This window comes from Watersipora subatra, chromosome 4 (genome assembly GCF_963576615.1).
Source record: "Watersipora subatra chromosome 4, tzWatSuba1.1, whole genome shotgun sequence".
Classification (NCBI taxonomy): domain Eukaryota; kingdom Metazoa; phylum Bryozoa; class Gymnolaemata; order Cheilostomatida; family Watersiporidae; genus Watersipora; species Watersipora subatra.
The window spans coordinates 33,674,583-33,700,765 of record NC_088711.1 but is presented as its reverse complement, the minus strand read 5'-3'; the positions used below and the strand labels follow the sequence as shown (position 1 = coordinate 33,700,765).

Genomic DNA, 26,183 nt, shown 5'->3' with positions numbered 1-26,183 from the left:
ATGGTAAAAACCCAGTTGCAAATAGCTTTAGGTTTGCGTCCTAGATAAAAGGGGTTTTCTTCGATCCGTCTCATGACAACAGATGACTGTGAAAGTACAAACCATAGCTACTGTCTATATCTTGTAGTTGGCTATAAAGTTTGAAATCTGACGTACTAACAAAATGACGTACTAACTCAATCAATATGACAGTATGAGTTGTAGCAGTCCATTCAGCTCCTGTCGATTATTATCCAGCTTCAGCTGACAGCTGTCAGAATGTTCACTAATACTTCTAAACTTTTTACCAGAATAAACCTTTGTATCAGCAGCCCTTCGAGTATTCCAACAGCTGACAGAGAGTTTTATAGTTGATAATGTTCATTAATGACATCAAATGTGAAAAATCTATTGCTATTAGAAAGTCGCACAAACCGGGATGTTTTCAATAGAGCATCGGAGTAACAGGCGTTCCTGGCAAACAGGAAGCGGCAGCGATACTGGCTGCTCGCTATGACAGCAGAAAATTGGATTAGGGTAGTTTGAAAAAGGTTGTATAAGGAAGCATATATTTGAAGTTGTCTCATTTTAACTTAATATTACAGAGTTAGTAAAACAGAACTGTACATGATCAAATTGAATAGTTGTCAAAATCCATGTATAGCTTTTCAACAAATGAAAAAGTGTACTTGTTTAGATGGTTTGTTATTCTCTCTTATCATTCCTTTCCTTTTCATTCATTCATTCCTAGCTTTCCTTATCATTCATTCATTCCTAGCTTTCCTTATCATTCATTCATTGCTACCTTTCCTTATTATTCATTCATTCCTAGCTTTCCTTATCATTCATTCATTCCTAGCTTTCCTTATCATTCATTCATTCCTAGCTTTCCTTATCATTCATTCATTCCTAGCTTTCCTTATCATTCATTCATTCCTACCTTTCCTTATCATTCATTTATTCCTAGCTTTCCTTATCATTCATTTATTCCTAGCTTTCCTTATCATTCATTCATTGCTACCTTTCCTTATCATTCATTCATTCCTAGCTTTCCTTATCATTCATTCATTCTTAGCTTTCCTTATCATTCATTCATTCCTAGCTTTCCTTATCATTCATTCATTCCTAGCTTTCCTTATCATTCATTCATTCCTACCTTTCCTTATCATTCATTCATTCCTAGCTTTCCTTATACTACAGCCTCTTATTGAGTGTGAAGATACAGAGGATGAGAGCACTATGCTATGAGTTGTTGAGTGGCAGCAGGTGATTATTACGTTAAGGTCACACAATGGGCTGCTGCTGGGTAAGTCATCGTACTCTGGCTCAATTATTGATTTGGGCAACTACCTCAAGTCTCGACACTTCTATCCGCATTTACCTATGCTGACTTTGTCTACGCTGACTTATGAGCTTTCTATTATTTATTTTGCGTGTTCTGATCTGCTGACATGCTGAATACAAAAGTACCTTCTATGTCAACTACCACCCCCTTTCCGGCAGAGGTATCAAATTACTCTGTGACTACCACTTCAATTGAAACTGGATTACTTCAACACAATTATACTGGGAAAAAGGCAAGTGCCTGCATATACTGATGTGATCCGTCCAACCATGAGGCCGATAAGTGCTCTTCTAATTATAGTTTAGTGAGAAAAGACAGCGAGGGGTAGAATAAAAACAGTTTTTTTGATTGGTAATTACATGACCAAGATATAAGCAAATAAAGTTATTTTAGTTTTTAGAATAACTTGAAATAACCAGTTTTAATTTTATCAAAATATAACGAAAAATTTCCATGTCAATGTTATAATTTTACTACCATATAAATTTATATACATATTTATAAATCTCAAATATTTTCAATAAAACTCAGAATGCAAGACTTGCCACAGATTTTATGGTTTCAAACAAACTGTTTTTGGTGTTCTTTAAAAGAATATGAAATGTTCCAAAATTAAAACAAAGCGAAGCAAGACAACGCTGGAGACAAAGGGTCAGATCTACTAACAGTCATATGTAATGCACGAAAAGGCAGCTAGACAGGAATCTTGGTTCCAAAGGGTTTCCTAGATAGTTTAATAACTAACATTTAGCGGAGTATGTTGAAAAATTATAAAACTCTAAAGCAGCCAATTACAAATCCCTATGTATTTGAGAGCAATAATCCGTCAGTTAATCTCAAACCCTTACGTATTTGACAGCGATAATCCATCAGTTCTCTCAACGTTTAGTATAAAACCTATTCGTTGTAAGCTGTGACAATCACTAGCTCTAGCGACTATATGTGCACTACTGTATGCTGCATTGTATCACACTGCCTTGATACTGCAGGGTCAAACTTAGTAATTGTTTGCTATTTGATAATTGTTTAAACTTCCCAGCTCTGTTTGTTAATATGGTAAAACTTTTAATATTGCATGGTCACACCCTTAATTTGGCATGGTCACACCTTTAATATTGCATAGTCACACCCTTAATATTGCATGGTCACACCCTTAATATGGCATGGTCACACCATTAATATTGGATGGTCACACCCTTAATATTGCATGGTCACACCCTTAATTTGGCATGGTCACACCCTTAATATTGCATGGTCACTCCCTTAATATTGCATGGTCACACTAAGATTTGAACATACCACCATCCGCTTGACATAAAGTACCCATTATATCAATAGTACTGGAGAACCTGTACAACTTTGTGAGACTTTTGCATTAAGAACATTTTTTTATGAACGTATGTAGTACCTTGGCACTCTCCAAGCTCGCTACTGCATGCCAGTCACTTTCTGTTCTGCTCTCCCTGGTATCTGGCCAGCCATTGTTAAAAACTCTTGATGGATAGTGAGAGGAGGGATGACTTCCATTTGACTCGACAGAATCCTACATAAATAAAAACACATTTATACATTATTTATATAATATATTTATATAATATTTTGTTCTTTCTACTCTTTCCTTTTATTCTTTTCTTAATGTGTTATGCTTAATAATCAAACAAATGGAACTCAAATATTGTATTTCAACTATATGTCTATAAAAATATGCGGTTGGAGGGCTTTGCTCTGAATTCTATGCTGATCTTGTAAAAGGAATTTTAGCTGCTGATAAGATTCTTATGAAAGTCGCTCCACATATTCTATGGATTTTTATCCATAATTTGATAAATAAATAGCATTTTCATAAATGACAGTGAGATGTATGTGGATTGGTTCTCAGAATACCTGCTTGAATGTTTTTATTAAAGTTGGTAGTTGCCACCAAAACAGAGCAATTTTCTCAACAAACAAAATTATCCAGTTGAAACTTTTTAGCGTAAGCTTGTTTTGCTCTGAAAGTGGCTGACTTACTTACAGACAACAGAAATATCATTTTTCCTAGGTATATATGTGTTCAGTCAGACAGGTGCCACATACACAAGAAAGAATTTATAGCTGTTCACATGAACAACATGTCTATATTTCAACTGTTCACATGAACAACATGTCTATATTTCAACTGTTCACATTAACAACATGTCTATATTTCAACTGTTCACATGAACAACACATCTATATTTCAACTGCTCACATGAACAACATGTCTAGAGCCCAACTGTTCACATGAACAACATGTCTATATTTCAACTGTTCACATCAACAACATGTCTATATTTCAGCTGTTCCCATAAACAACACGCCTAGAGCCCAACTGTTCACATGAACAACATGTTTAGTTCTCTAGAGATAAACTCCGCTAAAGGTAAATTGTGTACGCATCGACAGGGTCATCATTAGATAACAGTTAGGGAACAGCTGCATTTAGTAGATGTAATATATGAGTAACTATCTCAAGTCTGTTGACTCAATATACAAGCTACAATATAGAGACCTGTAGATCTAATAACACGGTATAATGACAGCAGAGGCTGAAACACTTGAACTATGGTAGTGAGTCTCTTATATCTCACCTAGTAAAGCTAGTAACTAGACAACATAGAGAGCACTGCTCATTAAGTAGACCACACAACTTCACAATAATTTCAATTGTTGACTTTCAACTTCAAGTTCTATTTTGTATAACATGAAGAGATCAGCCTCAAATGCTTTTAGGCACCACTACATTTTTTTCAAAACTGTGAACAATATTAGCTGTTCTAAATTTACTGTTTTGATTATATAAAGATTAGGCTTCAAATATTACAGACTTTCAAATTACAAGTTTTATCAAACAAGCATATTTATCAGAATGCTAATTTTTTTTTAATTTCCATCTTAGACAAATCATATTTTTAATTGTTCCATGTTGTTGATTCTCTGAATAATTACAGAAAATATAAAATATAAACTTAGCAAAAAAATGCAAATATCTATTAAGTAAGACTGTAGCTCGGGTGTCACATCAGCCGATCCTAGGATAATAAATATGCAGCATACACGTATTTGCTAGCTCACCCTAACCTCATGCTACCTCGGAAATAGTTTTCAAGTAAAGGAAAGCCGACTGAATAGTCGGTACCTTAGATTACAAATTAAATTAAAATGGCATGATAGACACTGCTTGCGTCTTTCTTGCTGTTCACACTGCGGTACAATAGAGTAGCTGCAAAACATGCTCATAATAATAATAATGATAACAATCATAATTATAAGCTTTTGGGAGTTCTGCAGTTTCTGCGTTTTATTCCTTTCAAGCTCCTTTTTTGCAAACGTGTTTTAGCCCGAGGGAGTCACAAAAAGCTTTGTTCTATGAGAATTTTTCATTCAACGGGTAAACTAACCTGGCCTAAAGCAGCTGGAGTTGCCATATATAAACTACAATGTAACTGTTGGTGGCTGCTGGTAAGTATCCAAGACTACTAGTAAGTGTTGCTAGTCAGCTATATTGACTTGCTTTACTAGAAATAAGAGTTGCAAAATAAAATCAGTTTACAGTTTATATAGCAACTTCTTTACTTCAACAACTATCTTGAGCATGAAAATAATAAAAGTTAAAATTTTATTTTTAGAGTGGTTCAAATCAAGATGATTTGATACTAAGTGGTTTTTGTCAAAATGATTTTATCAAAAAAGGTCTTAATTAAATGATTCTACCTACAATGATTTTACCCAAATGATTCTACATAAAATGGCTATACTTGAATTAGTTACTCAAATTGAGTTTTAACCAAAATGACTCAATCTAACAACTTTACGTCGAGTCATTTGCGGGAACAAACCATTTAATGGTTTTGTTCAGAATCCTTCTGCTCAACGTAGTACTAAACTGTGACCGCCACACTTGCATTCAGCAGGCTGAAGAATAGCGACTAATTGTTTAAATTACTTTTAAAAATGTATTTGTTAAACTGGCTAGTGATCCAACACTTTAGTTAGAGCCTCAGCATCGATGTGAGGACAGGTACCTTTCGCTCCATCTAGCTTAAGCCCAATGACGACTAATCGACCAAGGCTCTAGTGAAATGAAATGGTTCAAAGATATTTCTTAGAAACCAAGTATGTTTATGTCCCTAGGTTCAATTTAGGTTCAGCCATATTGACTAAAACTATTTATAGCTAAAACCGGTTTGTAAAAACACCCTTTAGATATAATCATTTTATTAACAAGACATCTGTACATATGTACATACATATTCATATATGTACGTATGTACAGATGTACATACGTACATACGTACATATGTACATATGTATCTGTGTATAAATTTGAGGATACAATTCAGCTGCTTCGGTGCTGAGACTCAAAGAAGACTTGCTAACTAATACGCCATTATGTGCTGGACTGATCAATAACAATGAATATGTAATCTCACATCTCTTTGACATCAAATAAACAGTATTTGTAAAGCCTATCTATCGCGCAATTGTGTGCAAATTAGCATGACACATATGCACCAGTCAGTGCATGTTCTTACAACTTCATGACTCGGTTGCTTGTCCAAGAGTATATATGTGCGTATGTATATGCGCGTATGTATGTGTATGTATATGTGTGTATGTATATGTGTGTATGTATATGTGTGTATGTATATGTGTATATGTATATGTGTGTATGGATATGTGTGTATGTATCAGTGTGTATGTATATGTGTGTATGTATATGTGTGTATGGATATGTGTGTATGTATATGTGTGTATGTGTGTATGTATATGTGTATATGTATGTATGTATATGTGCATATGTATATGTGCAAATGTATATGTGTTTATCAAATAAGAACACGAAGGTTTACATATGTATTTAAAATTTTGAGCTGCAAGCAATTTCACCACCAATGACAAACACAAACTTCGTTTCAAATAGACTATTAAAAATTTGTAGTTCTAGATTTGAACCAAAACTTTATTTTTGTGCTTTATATTTTGGATTACAATGTATATATATATGTATACAAATATGCCTATTAAGATGCCATATTTGTACAGTTTATAATAAATGCACGCTAATTGTTTCGTTGCTGTATTGTTCAAAATTTAAGATTAACTCTCAGGTATGTTATCTGAACAAGCACATGTATAGCTATCTGTGTGCGTGCTATCAGCACAAAACATGTTACAAAATTACGAAATGATACTAGGCTTACAGAAGGTTTGAAAGTGTAAATTAAATTCTTTGTTCTAACAGAGCTATAAACTTCAACTTATTCTTTGAAATTGTTGTTTTTATGAAAAGTATAGTTTATATTATATAAACTTGCATTTTTGAGCTATTTTTATCTGTACTACGTAGATACACCTGGAGGTATGTACTAGGAAAGCGGCATGACATATAATGCAAATAAATTACTAGGAAATGGCATGTATGCACTAAAGCACCTAAACATAAGAGGGATATTGATCAGGTTCAGACAAGTGATTTAGTTAGAGTCATGGGTGCAGTACCTCTCAGCAATGCTGATCTACATGTCTATGCAAAAGCAGCAGATGTGCCCAGTAAGCTTAAGAGATCTTTTTCATTGGAGAGGTGCTTCAGCTTTTTAATACAAAGACTTCTTACACCAAAAGTGTAAAAATAATATCAAAATTTCTTCAGCCAAGACAGTTATTCTCAAAATGGCACTATTAAAATGGAGCTCTAAAACGGGTGCTCAGCAAGATGGTTCTACTCAAAATTTTTTTAGTCAAACTGAATCTACCCTTCTCAGCTTTACCTTAAAAGCTTCGACTAAAAAATGGCTCTACCCAAAATGGTTTTATTTACATTGGTTTTACCAAAATAATTTTTCAAAAATGTTTTACTCAAGATGCATGTAATTATACTCAAAATGGCACTACTAAAATGAAGTTCCCAAAACTGGTGCTAAAATATGGTATAGCTCAAAGTGGTTTACCTAAAGCAGTTCACCTAAAAGGGTTCACCTAAAGTGGTTCACCAAAAGTGGTTCATCTAAAGCGGTTCACCAAAAGCGGTTCATCTAAAGCGGTTTACCTAAAGCGGTTCACTTAAAGCGGTTCATCTAAAGAGGTTCACCTAAAGCGGTTCACCTAAAGCGGTTCACCTAAAGCGGTTCATCTAAAGAGGTTCACCTAAAGCGGTTCACCTAAAGCGGTTCACTTAAAGTGGTTCACCTAAAGTGGTTCACCTTAAACAGTTCACCTAAAGTGGTTCACCTAACGCATTTCATCTAAAGCGGTTCACCTAAAGTGGTTCACCTAAAGCAGTTCACCTAAAGGGGGTCACTTAAAGTGGTTCACAAAAAGTGGTTCATCTAAAGCGGTTCACCTAAAGCGGTTCACCTAAAGCGGTTCACATAAAGCGGTTCACCTAAAGCGGTTCACATAAAGCGGTTCACCTAAAGCGGTTCACCTAAAGCGGTTCACATAAAGCGGTTCACCTAAAGCGGTTCACCTAAAGCAGTTCACCTAAGGCGGTTCACCTAAAGCGGTTCACCCAATGTGGTTCACCTAAAGCGGTTCACATAAAGCGGTTCACATAAAGCGGCTCACCTAAAGCGGTTCACCTAAAGCGGTTCACCTAAAGCGGTTTTATCCAAAGAGAAACAGAACAGCTGACACTTTGGCGATGCATGAAATCAAGTAATTAGACTAAACGAGGAAAAGATCAATTATTTTAATCCTCGACTTACGCCAATAAGTACAGCAAATCGTATGGAGTGAGGGTCGGCTCGATGACGCATCTGATATGTACACTTAACTATTGGTCAATACTAGCAATTTGACACATTACTGATACTCTGCTAGCTGCAAAAGACATACTACTTAGCTTGTTCCTTATGAAACCTTTAGTAAAAATGTAACTTAACTTACATTATGACTAGAAGCCGGTGTAGACATTACAGGTGGTAATCCGACTAGGAGTATCTTCGCAGTGAAACTTTACCGTCTTACACAATATGCGCATACGCGATAATAATACGAATAAAAAGAGGCAGCAATAGCATACATGTTAAACATTTAAATAATGAAGTCAGCTATACTGCGAGGTTGTATTTAAGAATAGTGGCTAAAGCAGTGGTACGATATAGCCATAGCCGGTCAATCAATGGAGAGACAATGGTCTCTCATATTAATAACTGCTTGCCATGCTCGCTGTCTTGCTCATCACACACAATACCTCATTTCTTTCACAATTCATAACATATACACTGCCTCAAGTGTAACGGCAAATAAATACTTATTTGATTGATTTTTGCAAATAATTTTCTGTCAGTGAGCTCTAGGGCTTAAATATAAAAGAAAAGAAGTGCAGCACTCGATGGAAAATGTTGAAAGATATGCATTGTGTACTATACCCATGACAATCCTCCAAGCAACGGGTAGCGCTCTGTTTTTTGCCCTGCCGTTTCGACCATGTCGCTAGTCGATCCTAGATGAGCGAGGGTAAAGTCGAGTCTGATGCCGCTCTAGTTGACATGTGTGTCCACATGATCCGTCTATGCGTTTGATGGCCTCTGGCTTGTATGAGGTAAATGTAATGGCGCGATGCTATGTCAGACTGGAATAATTATATATGCAAGCGTGCTCAGCTTAAGTCATGGTTAATATCTAGCTCAAAGGGATCCTATCTAAAATCCCATCGCATGTATTATTTGATTACCAGTAATCAATAGTACGTTTAATGGCAATGATAGCCTCAGGGCGAGGTCATACATACTGACGTTAGGGCCGCGAGCGAGTGTTTATTAAATATATTACATTAGGTTTACGCTCTTACAACTTTTCTAAGTTTCTCCAAGGCTGGTTACTAGTACCTTTGGCTTTTGTAAATAAAACCTAAGAGCGAAATAATTTTATTTTTTCAAAGAGGGGGAAGATCGTTTTTTCAGGCTAGATAGAGATATCAATAACGGCAGCTTGGGAAAATTAAGTGTGAGGCGCGTAGTGACTATCTGAAAGTATTATTAATCAGATTAGCTATTCCATTTTCTCTATTAGGCAATCAACGAATAGAGTCACGTTTAACCTATAATATTAGTCAAAGAATCTTCTCACGGCTACCAACTATCGTTCAATTAACGAAAAGGAAAAAAATGACCTTTTTGACTGGATATATCGAGATCACATCTGAAATTGCCTCAGCATTTAAAATGTTACAGAGACATGACAATGTTCGTGACCTCGCGTCAGAACATCGAACACCAATTGTACAGTAGCGATGATAATGTATAGAAACTAGAGTGAATTTGGTAAATATCAACACTGGCGAATCCCATAAATACTACATAAACTGAAGTAAAAAACATTAATTTCTCATTTATATTCTTATCATGGGTTTGGTGTTCTTACGAAGACTTGCTGACTTTTATTGAGGGAAGGGTTTGAGATTTTATAGGGTGAAGCAATTTTTAGCGTGTATCTATATAGTTGCAGCTAGTTTCACGTCAAACATCTCCTGTCTAGTTTTAAAGGTTGGTCTCATGGAACCATTTCTAATTATATTGAGCATCATTATGGTGTGTCTCAGGTTTAGAACAAAGGTAGTAATGAATTCCTCAGTGGTCGCGTACCTTTACTAGCTAGTGCTGACGCGGCGTAGCAAGTCGAGACATACATAACTAGGGTTCTAAAATCAATATCTAATGTTTACCTCCTGTATTCCTGAACAATAGAGAAATATGTTCTAGAATGGAGCGGATAAGAGCAGACAATACCCATGAAGCTTACTAAGAAGTTCAAATCATGCCTGTAGATGCATGCAATGCTAGTTTAGTAGGAAAATAGCTTTTTTACTCGCGGACAGTTGTGGCTACAATATCCATTGGTCCTTTTAACAGACCATTCTAATTCTGCATGTTTGAATGGATGTATTATGCTGCCTACTGTTGCAGTGTTGATGCCTTTTTAGAGATACAGACACATTAATAGATAAATAAGTAAACACATATATAAATAAGATGAAAAATAATATAATATATATAAATATGCATATATATATACACGTATATATAGATACTCCATGCTTTCTGAAATGGCAGCACCACAGTACTCTGTTTGCTGATTATTAGTAGTTCCTGCAATTTCTTCAAGTCAGCATCAACATATATATATATAACATAACATATATATATATATATATGTATATATTATATATAATATATATATATTATATATATATTATATATATAATATATATAAATATATATATAAATATATATATATTAGTATTAATATATATATTAGTATTAATATTAGAGCTGCAAAACGATTATAAAAATTGATCACGATTAATAACTGGTCTGAACCAGTTAATCTTCGATTAATCTTAGAATTAATCTAGCAAAAACCTGCATATTCAAAAACAAATAATACAGCTACATATAACTTAATTATATTTTAGACAATTCTTAGCAGTAGTACATGTTATGTACAATGTACATAAGTTACAATGTAATAATTATTATGAGTATGAAAACTGTCTATGGTCTATAATTAAGTCAGCCAAGAGTTGAGGCAGCACAGTTTATTCACATTATCTGAATAAAGAGATGCCCTCTCCCTACATACAATTTTGCCAGCTTCGGAGAATAGCCGCTCACAGGGGACAGTAGTGCCGGTAGTCAGTAGTATTAGTTATTGTCTGCGACAGCTGGTGATGATTTCTGAGCGGTAGGAGGAGAATTAGTTAAAATATATCTTAATGATGATGATGTGCAGTGGTGGTAAGCAAATTCTTTCTGGCATATACTGCACTTCGCTTTCTTGTTTACGCCTCCAACAACTTACAGAAATGGTGGAAATGTCTTCTAATTAGGGTGGAAGACATTTTTCTGCTTCCATGTTCCAATAAAGTGTCAATCTTATATTACTAATATTCTGAAGCTGAAATACGATTGTGACTTATTTGAAAAATGAAAATAAATGTATAATTTACTTGAGAAAGTTTTAAAAATAAACAAAAATAAACTGTAAGATACGTATTAAATAATACTGAAATCACTTTTGTTGCTATTACCTAGAAACGCGTTCAAGCAACTAACAACATGGCCCCTTAGGGCTAGATCGGCACAGCACTTGTGCATTGTATAAACAAGTTTAATGTTAGCGACTCATTTTCATAGTTGAGTGCAAAATAATTGTGGTTGTAATTTATTGGTAAGAAAGTGTTGCTTGTCATAATATTTATTTGTTAGTAAATTAAATGGTAGTAACCTGCTACGTTAGTATTACTAACATATGGTACTAAACAGTACAAAAGAAAGGAACCACATCAAGATCATCACCTCGGGTTGCATTTTAATTAAAGATTAATTGGCTCAACTTAGTTAATCGTTTATTTGTATTGGTCGCGTTAATCGTTTAATTAACGCGATCATTGTGCAGCTCTAATTAATATATATATATATATACTAACTGTAAAAACCGGCGTTGCCTGGGTAATAAAAAGTTTTTGGACAGAAAATTTATTTGTGTTTAACATATAACAACTTTTGCCATTTTACCTTGCAAGCTGCATATCATGAGAAAAGTGTTTTGTGTAGTTGAAATAAATTAAGAGATAAAATAAAGACAACCTTAAAGGCTTTCAAACTTTGTCAAACAACTGTAACTTTCAAACTTCATATCATAAAGAAAATGTTTTGCGCAGGTCAAATAAATTTAAAAAAAATAAAACAACCATAAAAGGGTTTAGACGTAAATGTGAAATAATTAACAAGTAAACTAAGTCTGTGTTGCTACGATTACAATAAAATATGATTCGGTAAAGATACAATTAAAACGAACTGAAAAAACAAAAATAAAATTCCTGAATATGTTGAATTTGTAATAACAATTCTTGCATAGAAGTGTATGTGCATAAAAAGGTTATTGTTCCATCAGAAGCTATCCATCAAAACTTTGAATACGATGCTACTGGTAAAAATGAGATATCGTACTGTCTTTGTCTGACTGGACGGAGAGAGAATGTCGAAGCTCTTCCCGTGAATGTCCGCGTTAGAAGAATTGGCCTTGACCCCATATATAGTAGTTGAACCTTACAGAAAATTTTTTTAACAGGGGCATCGTAACGCGTGGGCACAGTGATAAAATAATCGCTGTAGCTGGACAATCAAAACGACGAATACACAAATACACACCAGATTTTAAAAGTATGGATATACTAGCTGTACCACTCGGTGTTGCCCGTGTAATAGAAGAGTATTTGGACCGACAATTGATTTGTATTTATAAAATTGATTTGTATTTGGTATAACAACATTTGCCATTCTAACTTTCAAACTACATAACATGAGAAAAATAAAAACAACTGTGAAGGTTTTAAAACTTTGTCAAACAACTGTACCTTTCAAGCTAGTAGCCTGGCATATTGCCAATGGAAAATTTCACTAAGCTAGTTAATAAGGTTAGGCTTCCAATGACGGTAAGACATGACTTTGAGTCTGCATTGCTGTCCAGCTCAGGTGTTCTAATAATAGCTATAGCCGGAAAACAGATGGACTTTGAGAAATATATATATAGATATAAGATATATATACGAGGGTCAGTCAATAAGTAGTGGGAATTTTGTCATCCCTTTTGTTCTATTTTATCTAACAATTTAATATTTTCTAGACTTTTATAAATGGGAGTTGTCATCACTTACCCAAAAATTCATCATGTAAGTGATTCAACTTTTTAATATTATTTATATTCAAAATGGCCACCAAGCTGAAAACATGCGCACTCATAGAGCAAAGAGCTGTTATAAGATTTTTGAGAGCTGAAGGGGTGAAAACAAGAGTCATACACAAAAGAATGAGACAACAATATGGGGAAGCTGTATGTCAAAAACAAGCTGCTATAAGTGGGCTGATGAATTCAAGAATGGGCGAGAAGACATTACGGACGAGCCAAGAAGTTGTGAACCAGTGAATTTTTCAACTCCAGACACAGAAGCTGAAGTAGAAAAGCTGATTGAATCCGATAGAAGACTCACTATAGATGATGTTGCGGAGACCATGGTCATTTCACATAGAACTGCACACAATATTGTCCATAAGAAGCTAGCTCCTGTCTGTGGTGAAGCAAGACATAAGGAAAAAGAGAAGCGGCCTCCAGAATAGAGATGTCAGGTTCCACCAGGACAACGCCCACCCACATACTGCTGCCCATACATGGGCCTAAATTGAGGAACTGGGCTGAGAGGTGTTAGCATGCCCTCCTTATAGTCCAGATCTAGCACCAAACAATTTTCATTTTTTGGACCATTAAAGAACCACATGAGAGGCAAGCACTTCACTACTGATGCACCCGACAGGGAAGCTGTGCGTGAATGGTTTAGAACCCAGCGGCCAGAATAATATTCTGCAAGAATTGAGAAACTTCCAGGAATGTGGAACAAGTGCATAAAAAAAGAAGGAGATTATGTTGAAGAGTGAAATAAAAATGTAGCTATATCTTATTGTAATAAAATGTAATGACAAAATTCCTACTACTTATTGACTGACCCTCACATATATATATATATATATATATATATATATATATACAGTCAAACATGGATAACTCGTCCACGGATAGCTCGAACACATGGTTAATTCGAACATTTCCTTTGGTCCGTTCCCACATAATGATAAATTGCTATAGATAACTCGAACTCACACTGTTAATTCGAACTGTTTTTTTGCCTAACGGCTACCGAAACGATTGTTATCGCTTTAGAAAATCACTTTATTCAAAGCCATAGAGGTAAACTTCATCTTTTCGTAATTCATAAGCGTCGTTATTACCACCATCAGCAAAATATTTTTGTCAACGACTTTTCTAAAATTTTGGTGAAAATTGATTTATACTGCGATACGATGAATAGCACGGGTTAGCCGGGTCACGCGCGCAAGGATTTTCGCCACGCACATACAAAACAAAAATCGCATGTTGTTTTGTATGTGCGTGGCAAAAATCCTTGAGTGCGTGACCCGACTAGCCCGTGATAAATAGTTTTCCGACGTTGATTCCGTGTTGAATCAACGTCGGAATGTTGAATGTTTAAAACGTCTTAAAATTGGTGTAATTAAACGTATACGTTGTCTGAGCTACAAAAAACTATTCATCGTTTGACCTAAACACAGAATACGTGTGTACATTCAATAAGTATCTATTAAAAAAGCGTGAGTGATATAGAATGTACTGTAAAACCTCGTAAAACTTCTAATTGAACTGCCTCGGAGTGTTGCTCTTAACGAATCCCAGGTAAAGTAAGGTGATCTGCATAAACTTCAAGAAGAAACGGCAAAATTGATCGTGGGTAAAACCCCAAAAGAAAAAAATGTCTTTTCTTTTGAGCATTTCAACAACGATCAAGTTTTGCCGATGTCAATCTGAAAAACGTCCTGGCAATAACATCACCTCAAACAACAAACCAATCTCAAGTGATAAAAAAATCTCTATACTTTTTCATGAAAACGTTTTAAACTTTACATTAGAAGCATTTAATTTGAAACAAGCCATTTGTGCTTTTGATTTATATTATAGTTTGTATATGTACATGTATCTACTAATAAATAAGTAAATATATCGACTTGTGACAGTGCTCTGATAACTTGAACGCTCTGATAATTCGAACACTTTTGCTCGGTCCCTTGAAGTTCGAGTTATCCATGTTTGACTGTATATATATATATATATATATATATATATATATATATATATATACATGTATATACATACATGTATATACATATATATGTATATATATATACTCATGCTACAGACAGTACTGTTTCGGCTATTGAAGCCTCATCAGTGCAGCTCAGAGCTTAGGCGAGGGACACAAATCCCATTACCAATGAGAGCTGACTTCCTGCCATGAAACAACTAGGTTGCCTCACAGACTTTAAGAAAGTCAATGTGCTGACACCAGAGTGCTCAAATCACAAAAGTGATGAGCTTTGCACAAAGGCTAATAGTGCCGCACCTCTCACAGAGTGCTCAACCAAACCGAAGTGAGGGAGCATATACTATTTATATATAGATATATATATATATATATATATTACCACTACGAAGAGTTAGCAAGGCCATACCTAAGATGCTGTTAGAAGACATTAACATGGCACTGGAGTCGATCTCAACTGGATCAATCAGTGATACTAATGCCTTAATCTACAGTACAGCAACCGTCATCTTGGAGGAGATGGATATTAAGCCAATACCATCAAGGCTTCAAGCCATTCCATCCTGGCAGTTGAGGCTACAAAATACGATCAAGGACTTGCGCAAGAAAGTTAGTAGGCTCAGTGAGAGATCTAACCACAGTTTGGAGCGTCCAAAAAGGGAAGCCACAATAGAAGCTCTAGAATCTGCCAAACAGCAGCTAGTAGCACTCTCGGCACGACTGAAGCGGTACACCAACGAGCGGGATAACAAGAGAATGAACAAACTGTTCATCAATAATCCATCTAGAGTGTATTCCCAGTTCAAAGGTGAACTGCAGAGGCCAATGTCTAAGCCTCCCCGATCTAGCACTTCAAAGTTCTGGAAGGACATCTGGGAGAAAGAGACTACTCATAACACCACTGCAAATTGGCTAAAGAGGCTTAAAGAGAGCCATCAACACACTGTGGCCCAGCAAGGACTCACCATCAGCAAAGAGGACATCAAGTGCAGAGAGCAGCGTATGAAGAACTGGGCAGCACCTGGCCATGACATGATTCAAGCCTTCTGGTTAAAAAAATTGACATCACTTCACACTAGAATGGCTAAGCAGATGGAATGCCTAATAGAACAAGGTGACCATCCGGAATGGCTGACCAAAGGACGAACTGTACTTCTGATAAAAGATCCAAAGCAGGGGCCGATTCCCAAAAACTATCGACCAATAGCGTGCTTGCCCACCACTTGGAAATTGCTCTCAGGAATAGTTGCAGACAAACTGGAACAGCACATGAGTCACTATATGACCAGTGCTCAAAAAGGAATTGGGCGCAAAACCCGAGGAGCTAAACATCAGTTACTGGTGGATCGGACGGTCTGTCAAGACAGCAGGAGAAGGCAAACCAATCTTGCCATGGCTTGGATCGACTACAAAAAGGCCTATGACTCAATTCCCCATGGCTGGATACTTGAGTGCCTCGGTATGTACAATGTTCACCCTGCTCTTGTGGCATTCATCAAGATGTAAATGACCAAATGGAAGACGGAACTGGAGGCTAATGGCAAAAAGCTGGCGAGTGTACAAATTAAGCGAGGCATCTATCAAGGTGACTCCTTATCACCGCTGCTCTTCTGCATATGCCTAATTCCTCTAAGCAATATGCTGGAGAAGACTCAATATGGGTACCAGTTTAAGAGTGGCACCAAGATAAACCACCTCTTCTACATGGATGACATCAAGCTGTACGCTAACAAAGAAAGGGACATTGATTCGCTAATACACCTCACTCAGGTATACAGCAAGAACATCGGAATGACCTTCGGTATTGAGAAATGTGGAAGGCTAATTCTTAAGAAAGGCCATTGTATGCTCACAGATGGCCTAAGAATGCCAAATGGTACCATCAAAGATATAGAAGAAGGGTACAAGTACTTGGGGATTATGCAAAGCAACATCAACCACGAAGCCGAGGTACGTCACAAAGCCATTACCGAATACAAGAAACGCCTACGGCAGGTCTTACGGAGTCCGCTCAATGCCAAGAACCAAGTCATGGCAATAAATACCTACGCACTGCCAGTAATAAGATATCCAGCAGCCATAATAAAGTGGACTGAGGAAGCCATCAAAGAAACAGATATAGCAACTCGTAAACTGCTGACCATGCATGGAGCACTCCACCCAAAATCTGATACTACTAGATTGCATCTTGATAGGAAAGATGGCGGTAGGGGACTCAAAAGTGTACAGCAGACAGTGAAAGAGGAGGAGCAAAGCATCAAAGCATATGCAGCCTCCATGGCCATCTCAGATAAGTTGCTAGCTGAATTTCAATCGGCTGCTCTTACAACGGACCTACGCCCTGAGGATGAGGAAATTGACTGGCACACAAAACCTCTTCATGGTGCTTACCACCAACAAATATCTAAGGTTGGCGATCTTCACCAGACATATATGTGGCTGAACAAAGGAAACCTAACGGCCAATACAGAGTCGCTAATCATGGCAGCCCAGGAGCAAGTGCTCCCAACAAGGCAACTCCAAACGAAAATCTATCACATTAGAGATTACCCTAGATGCAGACTGTGCAAAGATGCACCTGAGACCATCCAACACATCATCAGTGGATGCAAACAGCTAGCAGGGAACGCATACACTGAGCGGCATAATCATGTCGCAGGTGTTGTGTATAGAAGTCTATGTGACGAGTATGGCCTTAATAAACCACAACACTGGTGGGAAGCTCCTGGTAAGGTGAATGAAAATGACCGCGCTAAGATCCTCTGGGACTTCTACATCCAAACTGACAAGCATGTCCTAGCAAACCAACCATATATAGTGGTGGTAGACAAGGAGAACAAGAGGGCTACTATAATAGATATAGCAGTACCCAATGACTACAATATAGCCAGCAAAGAAAAAGAAAAGGTAGAGAAATATCTTCCTCTTGGAGAAGAAATTGAAAAATGCTGAAATGTAAGAACAACTGTAATCCCAGTAGTCATTGGGGCACTGGGCGCAATAACACCGGCGCAAAAACTGTGGCTTGCCCAAATACCAACAACAATCAACTCAGGTGAGTTGCAGAAAAGTGCGCAATTGGGAACAGCTAAGATCTTGAGACGAGTGCTCAAACTCCCAGGTCTCTGGTAGGAGACCCGAGTTAGAGCAGAATTTACCACCCATACGGGGTATCCGGGGTGAGGAAACAATTTTATATATATATATATATATATATATATATATATATGTATATATGTATATATATGCATGTATATATATTATCACTGAAAATGCTAGTTTTGTAAACAATAATAAAGAAAAAGCACTCAATACACTTAGCAAGCTTATTTGGAGAGTAAAAGACCAAATGGCTCCAGTTGGTTCTTTACAATGTTAAATGAAAAAAGTTAGGCAATGTAAATTCAACTCAAACATAAGCAATAGATGCTACTTTTGCCTTTTTAAAATGTTCATGATTATCTGCAAGCCCGACCGATTAACATTAAATGGGATAAATGAATTTGCATTATCAAGCATGCATGGATACTAGAAGTTATCTACTCAGCCATTTCAAAGAGGGAACCACTTAGACGGTTCTCATTGGTTGATGGCGATTATCCACTAACCGATAAGATGCGATTGGTGAGTCATTCTGACACTCACTAGTAGCCATCTTGCATTCCATTTTTCTAGAGTTGTCACTTTGATGAGATCAGACCTATGTCTGCTTGATATAAGTTTGTAGTGATTAACTAACAACTAGCTATATACGTATAAATTATACTCATTCTACAGACAGCACCGTTTCAGCTATTGAAGCCTCATCAGTGCAGCCCAAAACCGGCAAGGTAGATGACTCTCATTGCCAATGAGAGTTGACTTCTTGCTATGAAACAACTAAGTGGTCTAACAGTCTTTAAGAAAATCAATGTCTGGCACAAGAGTGCTTAAATCACAAAAATGATAAACCTTGTACTAAGGCTAATAGCGTCCCACATCTCACCGGTCTTGCACTTCTTTCGCTATATATATACAGTAGACTCTCCTGTAACATATACCTTCTATAACGCAAATTTCAAATCACATCTACAATTTATGTAAGGTTTTTGCTTCATACTACGTAAAAAAGTCCATATAATTTAAAGTGTCAAGTCAGTGCAGGTTCTCAAATTCTATTTGAATAATGAAAATAATCTTATCTTGTAGTTGGTCTAAAAATATTGTTCTTTCTCTTGTCACACTTGGGAGAAAATGACGTACGTATGACATTATCTTTATTACATAGGAAAGTTCTATGACAGTCTAGTGTGCCATGAGAGATTGTCAGGTGTGTTGACAAAGCACAGATTGAATTTATTATAATATTTGTGCAATTGTTAATAAATAATTAGAGGTGATTGGTGTAAGTGTTACAACATCGGTCAGACAATCTGAATGTCACAAGTTGGAGTATCATTGAAAGATATGTTTTGCAATAACTTTGATCTTTAAAAGCAGATAGACGACAGGTGACATCGCTATTATTATAGAACAAATCTATTTTTTATTGTATTGTAGACATATGAGATATTTGTTATTACTTATGTTTGGCCGAAAAAAAAAACATTGTTGTCTAGAAAAATAAACGAATAGTTGTAAATATATTTCGATAGTTTGCGCTCCTCTTAACTTATTGTGACATTACTACGATCTTTGACCATAAAATTACTGAAAGTGATAAGAAAAAGAAAAGAAGTTGTCAATACAAACCAATAATACTACAGTCACGGTACAGTCAATAAATTGGAAAGTTGTGTTTAGTCTTTGATTTTTGTAGGAACAAAGGGGTGAGTTTGAAAAGATCCTGGAATGTATTAGGCATTTACATGTGTTTTACACTTCGTATAACGTACAATTCCTATAATTTAAAACGGTCTTGTAACAGATTATTTACGTTTTGGGAGCTTCTACTGTGTCTAAATTATATATATATATATATATGTATTTCAGTGCTTGTCTGTCTGTCTGTCTGTCTGCCCTTTGTGTGTTTGGTTAGAGTGATAAAGTTATAGGAACAAAATATGCACTTTGCACTGGATTTGAACTTGGAACATCTAGATCTGCAGGCAGGCATGCTAAACCACTAGACCAAGCAGCTACATTGCTCTACGATTGCATAATTGTAGTCATACTCATTACATCGGCTACAATATGCATGCTCAAAGCACTGGAGAAAATACTATTGGTTATTACTAGCACACTTGAAAATCATTACTGGTAACAACGATTATTAAGCTGGCTTCAGACACGCCTTTTATTATAGTAAAGATTTAGACTAGCTTAAGTTACCAGTTCAAGCTACTAAAATTATTTGGGTAAGTATTTTATTACTCAGGCAACACCCGCCATTCTCCTCGTATCTATATAAATCTCAGTGTTTGTCATTTGTTGGTCTGGCGTTTGTGTCCAGCTATAGCGATAGAGTTTTAGGAGCAAAAACCCTTTGCACTCAACTTTAACTCTGAATCTTCAGTTCTGCAGACAGACATACTATCCATTGGACAGCGTGTTCAACTGGTATTACTATGGAATAATTGCTTAATAATACTTATGCACACACCAATTTTTAATGCTGATTGGTTAGAATAGCCCACTTCATGCTTCATCTAGCATACTTGAAGTTCATGATTGCGTGAGCGATCATGACACAATCTATTTTCCTAATGCTGGCTTGAGATGGGCGGCTCTTATTAAAGTAACGATTTAGACGAGCTTAAGTTACTAGCTTAAGTTACTCAAGTTTATTGGGTAAAGAAACTTAGCCAATTAAAAATAAACTTTCTATGCAAAAACTTTTTTTGTTGCCCGTGCAACATCGAGCATTCACCTAGTATATACATTTTTTTTTCTCTTTTTTTCTTTGTTCATACTACATGGAACAATTTGTACTGAAGTGTGTTTGGTGATCATTTTTACATCTTTCGTTTTGTTTATTATTTAAGACCACAGCTTTGCCTTTTTATTTATGAAATATACATTTTGCTCCTAAAAAGTAACAATTTCTTGTTTCTTCGTAGTTGAGCATTATTTTATACACTAGAGTACGAGCTGTGCTGCTGCCTTGTTATATCCTGGCCTGCTTTTGAGTTGTGGTTTCTTGCATGTACGTGTGCATTTTGACCTTGCTCCTCGGTAGTTAGCCAAATTTTCTTTGGTGAAGCGGTTGCCTATGCGTTTGTATATATAGTTACATGTGAGTAGTATATAGAGAGCAGATCTACACACAAAAGTGACGGATCCAGCGGGGGGATAGAAAAAGGGGGTTGTGAATTAAATTGGCTAGGGGTGTAGATTGAATCGTGTGGAGTTGAATGAGATGTTGGGGTTTGGGGGGAAATTGTGGTGTAGAGTAGGGGGTTGAATTCGAGGGGTTACGGATCCGCTCCTGGCGTAATCGGCGGATTATCTGTGGATGAGTCATCGGATTAGCGGGGGATGAGTCATCCGATTGAACGCGGATTATCACGGGATTAGTCGGGGGAATCGTCGCGGATTAGTCGGGCGAATCGTCGCCGATTATCGGTGGAATAGTGGGGGTGAATATCTGGGACATCGAGGGCTGGATGGTTTTCCGGAGTGGATCTCGCGGATTATCGAGGAGAGCGAGAGATTACCTAGCGGATGAGTGAGGGGGTTAATATCTGGGACACCGAGGGGTTGATTTTCCGGAGATTGTTATATATTTGGTTGAATGAGAGATAAGTTTTTATTATAAAATATAAACTATAAATGTTACAAAAAATTCAAAATCATTCTGTCATTCGTTTTAAAAAGGAAAGTTTTGGAATACATCTTTCTTGAATTTCATTCAATCCCAATTTTCTTCTTCTTCTTTCATTGTCGAATGAGAATGAACTGTCTACAATCAAAACATACATTATTTTTAGTGAGATATAGTAAAAGTAAGACATACAATCAGATTAGATCATTCATTCAAACTAAAAATCAAATATAATGTAATACTTACTGAAGAAGAAGAAGATCCATCCTTTTTCTGAATGGAATCTTCCTGTTGAGATACGGGAGCCTGCAATTGCAATGATTACAGTCAGGATGGATTACTATAACCTTGCTGAGATAGTAGACTCTACATTCACAATGGACTCCAACTTAAATTGTAAATTTCAATTGCATTAGTCATCGAATCATAGAATGATATGCAAGATGTAATGCAGACAGAATAGGATATGCAATCAGCTAGAGTAGGACATACAGACAATAAGAAAAACAAATATGTTACATCACATAGTCAGACTAGGACACACAGACAGAGGAGGATATTCAGTTAAAATAAAGAAATAAATATAATGTACTACTTACTGAAGATTCAAATTCATAAAGCCTTCTCCGAAAAGGACTATATTTAGTTCGGTGATGCCCAGGATCCTACAATTGCATTGATTATAGTCAGAGTAGAACATGCAGACAAATTAAAACACAGTCAGGTCTTACTTTGAATTTCAATTCCAACTCCTTTTGTTTTAAAGTGGAGTTATACAAAATATTAATTACTGTTTTCACAGATTGATACTCATTTTAACATTCCTACATACCAATTGGAGTGAATTTTGTTGAATGTATTTGATCTTTAGTTACATGTTTTATCATTATACAACGATATTAGACGAAATAAATATAATGTAATACTTACTTTTAAAGTCAATGTAACATCGAAGTTACGAAAGAACTCCTCTCTTTGCTGCTGCATGACCAATGATTTCTACAATAATTTCCAAAATTACTTTGTATAATTTAATTGTTTCATTTAAGCAAACCCTATAATTCGAAATATATTTAATATGTAGTTTATATTCTCAAGTTTCCTTTAATCAAAAATATAATTTAGTAAAATATTATAATGTAATACTTACTTTCTTTTGAAGCTTGATCTTGTTTCGAAAAGCCTTCTGTTTTTCAGGATCTACCTCTCTACCCCAAGGGCAGTAGCCCCATATCTCCACACACGTGTCGATGCAATTTGTCTGAGTTAGGAGTCTATCCACGTTTTTGTCTCGAGCACACATTGTAAACTATTATAAATAAAATGAGATGAAAAACTTATTCTTTCTCGTTGCTTATATAGTAAGTAGAAGCAATGTTATGGTTCATTAAATTTGTGTAATTTATGTTCACGAAATTGTAAAATCAGCTAAACAGTTTTGGCGAAATTCACTTTCGCGAAATTCAATTTCGCGAAAGTTGACTATATAATATATATGTGTAATTTCGCGAAATCCAATTTCGCGAAATCCAATTTCGCGAAAGTTGACTATATAATATATATGTGTAATTTCGCGAAATCCAATTTCGCGAAATCAAATTTCGCGAAAGTTGACTATATAATATATATGTGTAATTTCGCGAAATCCAATTTCGCGAAATCCAATTTCGCGAAATTCACTTTCGCGAAATTCAATTTCGCGAAAGTTGACTATATAATATATATGTGTAATTTCGCGAAATCCAATTTCGCGAAATCCAATTTCGCGAAATTCACTTTCGCGAAATTCACTTTCGCGAAAGTTGACTATATAATATATATAATGTGTAATTTCGCGAAATTCAATTTCGCGAAATTCACTTTCGCGAAATTCAATTTCGCGAAAATCTGTTTACTATTTTCGCTTCATTAATTCCTTTGGACACACCCATCATTCTTCAATTCACTATAATTATAAGCGTTGCATAATCTGATGGAATATTCTGCCTCATTAACCATCTCTTGATACCTACTTATATTTGAGAATTTGGGTCGATCGAGTGTTGATACCATAAGGCTTGTATGCTTCAGCTAGAATTCTGTTAGCCGGCTACTCGCGATTAAGTTCGTTGAGTGTCGCTGTTTTCAGGGGCTGTTGTGTGGACAAGCGCCTTGGCATTCGACCTGATTGTTTTCCTAGGTTTACCTATGGAATTCTCCTGTTTGGTTTGGCTTAACCATTCCATAACAGTTTCTCGACCAGTAAATAGATGAAGATGATGAACTAGTAAAGGGGCATACATGGATTAATATGTGGATTATTTTGAGGATAGCTCCAACTCAGTGTGAGTATATCAATATATAAAACTTATATCAAAAAGTAAATAATATTCGGTTGTATTTGTTACCAACTTTATTTCGATATAAAGTATATATGTATATTCAATTGTAAAATATAGAAAAAAAAATTTATGTCAGATCTTCTAGTAATTTAACAATTTGGGAAGTTCCTTGAATATGTACATTGTCAACACCTTCATTTTCTTCGTTATTAAGACTTTTACTATTTTTTTTTTCATTCCAATCATATCTATCTAGTATAGTTTTTCGAACTACATGATCTCGTGTATCTGTTTCAGAAATTTTTAGCATAACTGTTAGAAAATCTTCTATTGAACATCCTCTGCTCCAAAATATTGCAAAGAGAAGACAGTAATCTCCACATGTTGTTGAAAGAATTGTTTCCAATGAAACAACCTTGTTGCCAATGACGTGCAACTAAATTTTTGGTTCAACAATTCCATTTCTAATTATTTTTTCAAAAACGGTAAAACCAGACCGTTATCGTCATGACAATAAGAAACACACCGAGTTTGTTCAACGAAAAGAAAAGCGTCAGGAATTTTGTGAGAGTAAGAGTTGCTAAACAATTTTACACCTATCTTGTGGAGAATTTTGTTCTGAATAAGATACATTTAAAAGTAAAACGATATATGTTTTCATTTTTTGAGATATTGCTTAAATACTAACGGTATATCGGATTTTTTAGAAAATCCGTTTGAATTAACTTGGGCAGAATAATCGTTTGGTCAACAATTAACGTGGTAGCAAAAGAGTTAATATACAAGTGAGCAGTGATTATAAATGTATGTATAATAATAAAATGTGAGTAAGATAAAAGCTACTGAAGATACAATAAACAAAGCTAGGATTGTGCTAGTCCATGTTGATATACAAGGGAGCAGTGATTATAAATATATATATATATATATAATAAATCGTGAGTAAGATAAAAGCTACTGAAGATACAATAATCAAAGCAGGATTGTACTAGTCTATGTTGATGTACAAGTGGGCAATGATTATAAATGTATATATAATAATAAAATGAGAGTAAGATAAAAGCTACTGAAGATACAATAAACAAAGCTAGGACTGTGCTAGTCCATGTTAATATACAAGTGAGCAGTGATTATAAATATATATATAATAATAAAATGAGAGTAAGTAATGTGAGTATATATAATAATACATTTTATTATTATATATATTTATAATCACTACTCACTTGTATATTAACATGGACTAGCACAGTCCTAGCTTTGTTTATTGTATCTTCAGTAGCTTTTATCTTACTCACATTTTATTATTATATATACGTTTATAATCATTGCTCACTTGTACACCAACATAGACTAGTACAATCCTAGTTTTGCTTATTGTATCTTTAGTAGATTTTATCTTACTCACATTTTATTATTATATATACATTTATAATCACTGCTCACTTGTATATTAACATGGCCTAGCACAATCCTAACTTTGTTTATTGTATCTTCAGTAGCTTTTATCTTACTCACATTTTATTATATATACATTTATAATCATTGCTCACTTGTACATCAACAGGGTCTAGCACAATCCTAGCTTTGTTTATTGTATCTTCAGTATCTTTTATCTTACTCACGTTTTATTATTATATATTCATTTATATTCGCTGCTCACTTGTATATTAACATAGACTAGCACAATCCTAGCTCTGTATATTGTATCTTCAGTAACTTTTATCTTACTCACATTTTATTATTATATATACATTTATAATCACTGCTCACTTGTATATTAACACGGACTAGCACAATCCTAGCTTTGTTTATTCTATCTTGAGTAGCTTTTATCTTACTCACATTTTATTATTATATATACATTTATAATCACTGTTCACTTGTACATTAACATGAACTAGCACAACCCTAGCTTTTATCTTACTCACATTTGATTAATATATATACATTTATAATCATTGCTCACTTGTATATCAACATGAACAAAGTACAGATAATAAGTATGTGTACAATTATTATAAAGTGTAGTAAGAGATCATCAAGAGTGTTAATAAAGTACAGAGAATAAGTATGTGTACAATTATTCTAAATTGCTGTAAGAGA

The 26,183-nt window shown here is 35.4% G+C and overlaps 1 protein-coding gene and 1 pseudogene across 1 annotated transcript; one reads left to right on the top strand and one right to left on the bottom strand.

The window, feature by feature from the left end:
* The first annotated feature begins 13,057 nt into the window (after positions 1-13,057).
* Positions 13,058-13,779, top strand: LOC137394169 (histone-lysine N-methyltransferase SETMAR-like; annotated as a pseudogene).
* Positions 13,780-21,588: 7,809 nt separating this feature from the next.
* Positions 21,589-23,084, bottom strand: LOC137394891 (uncharacterized). Its single transcript, XM_068081670.1, has 5 exons — positions 22,907-23,084; positions 22,687-22,755; positions 22,356-22,421; positions 22,003-22,062; positions 21,589-21,894 (listed from the first exon to the last, which is right to left on the bottom strand). The coding sequence occupies exons 1-5, from the start codon at positions 23,057-23,059 to the stop codon at positions 21,844-21,846; spliced, it is 399 nt and encodes a 132-aa protein (XP_067937771.1). The 5' UTR covers positions 23,060-23,084; the 3' UTR covers positions 21,589-21,843.
* Between the last annotated feature and the right edge of the window lie 3,099 nt (positions 23,085-26,183).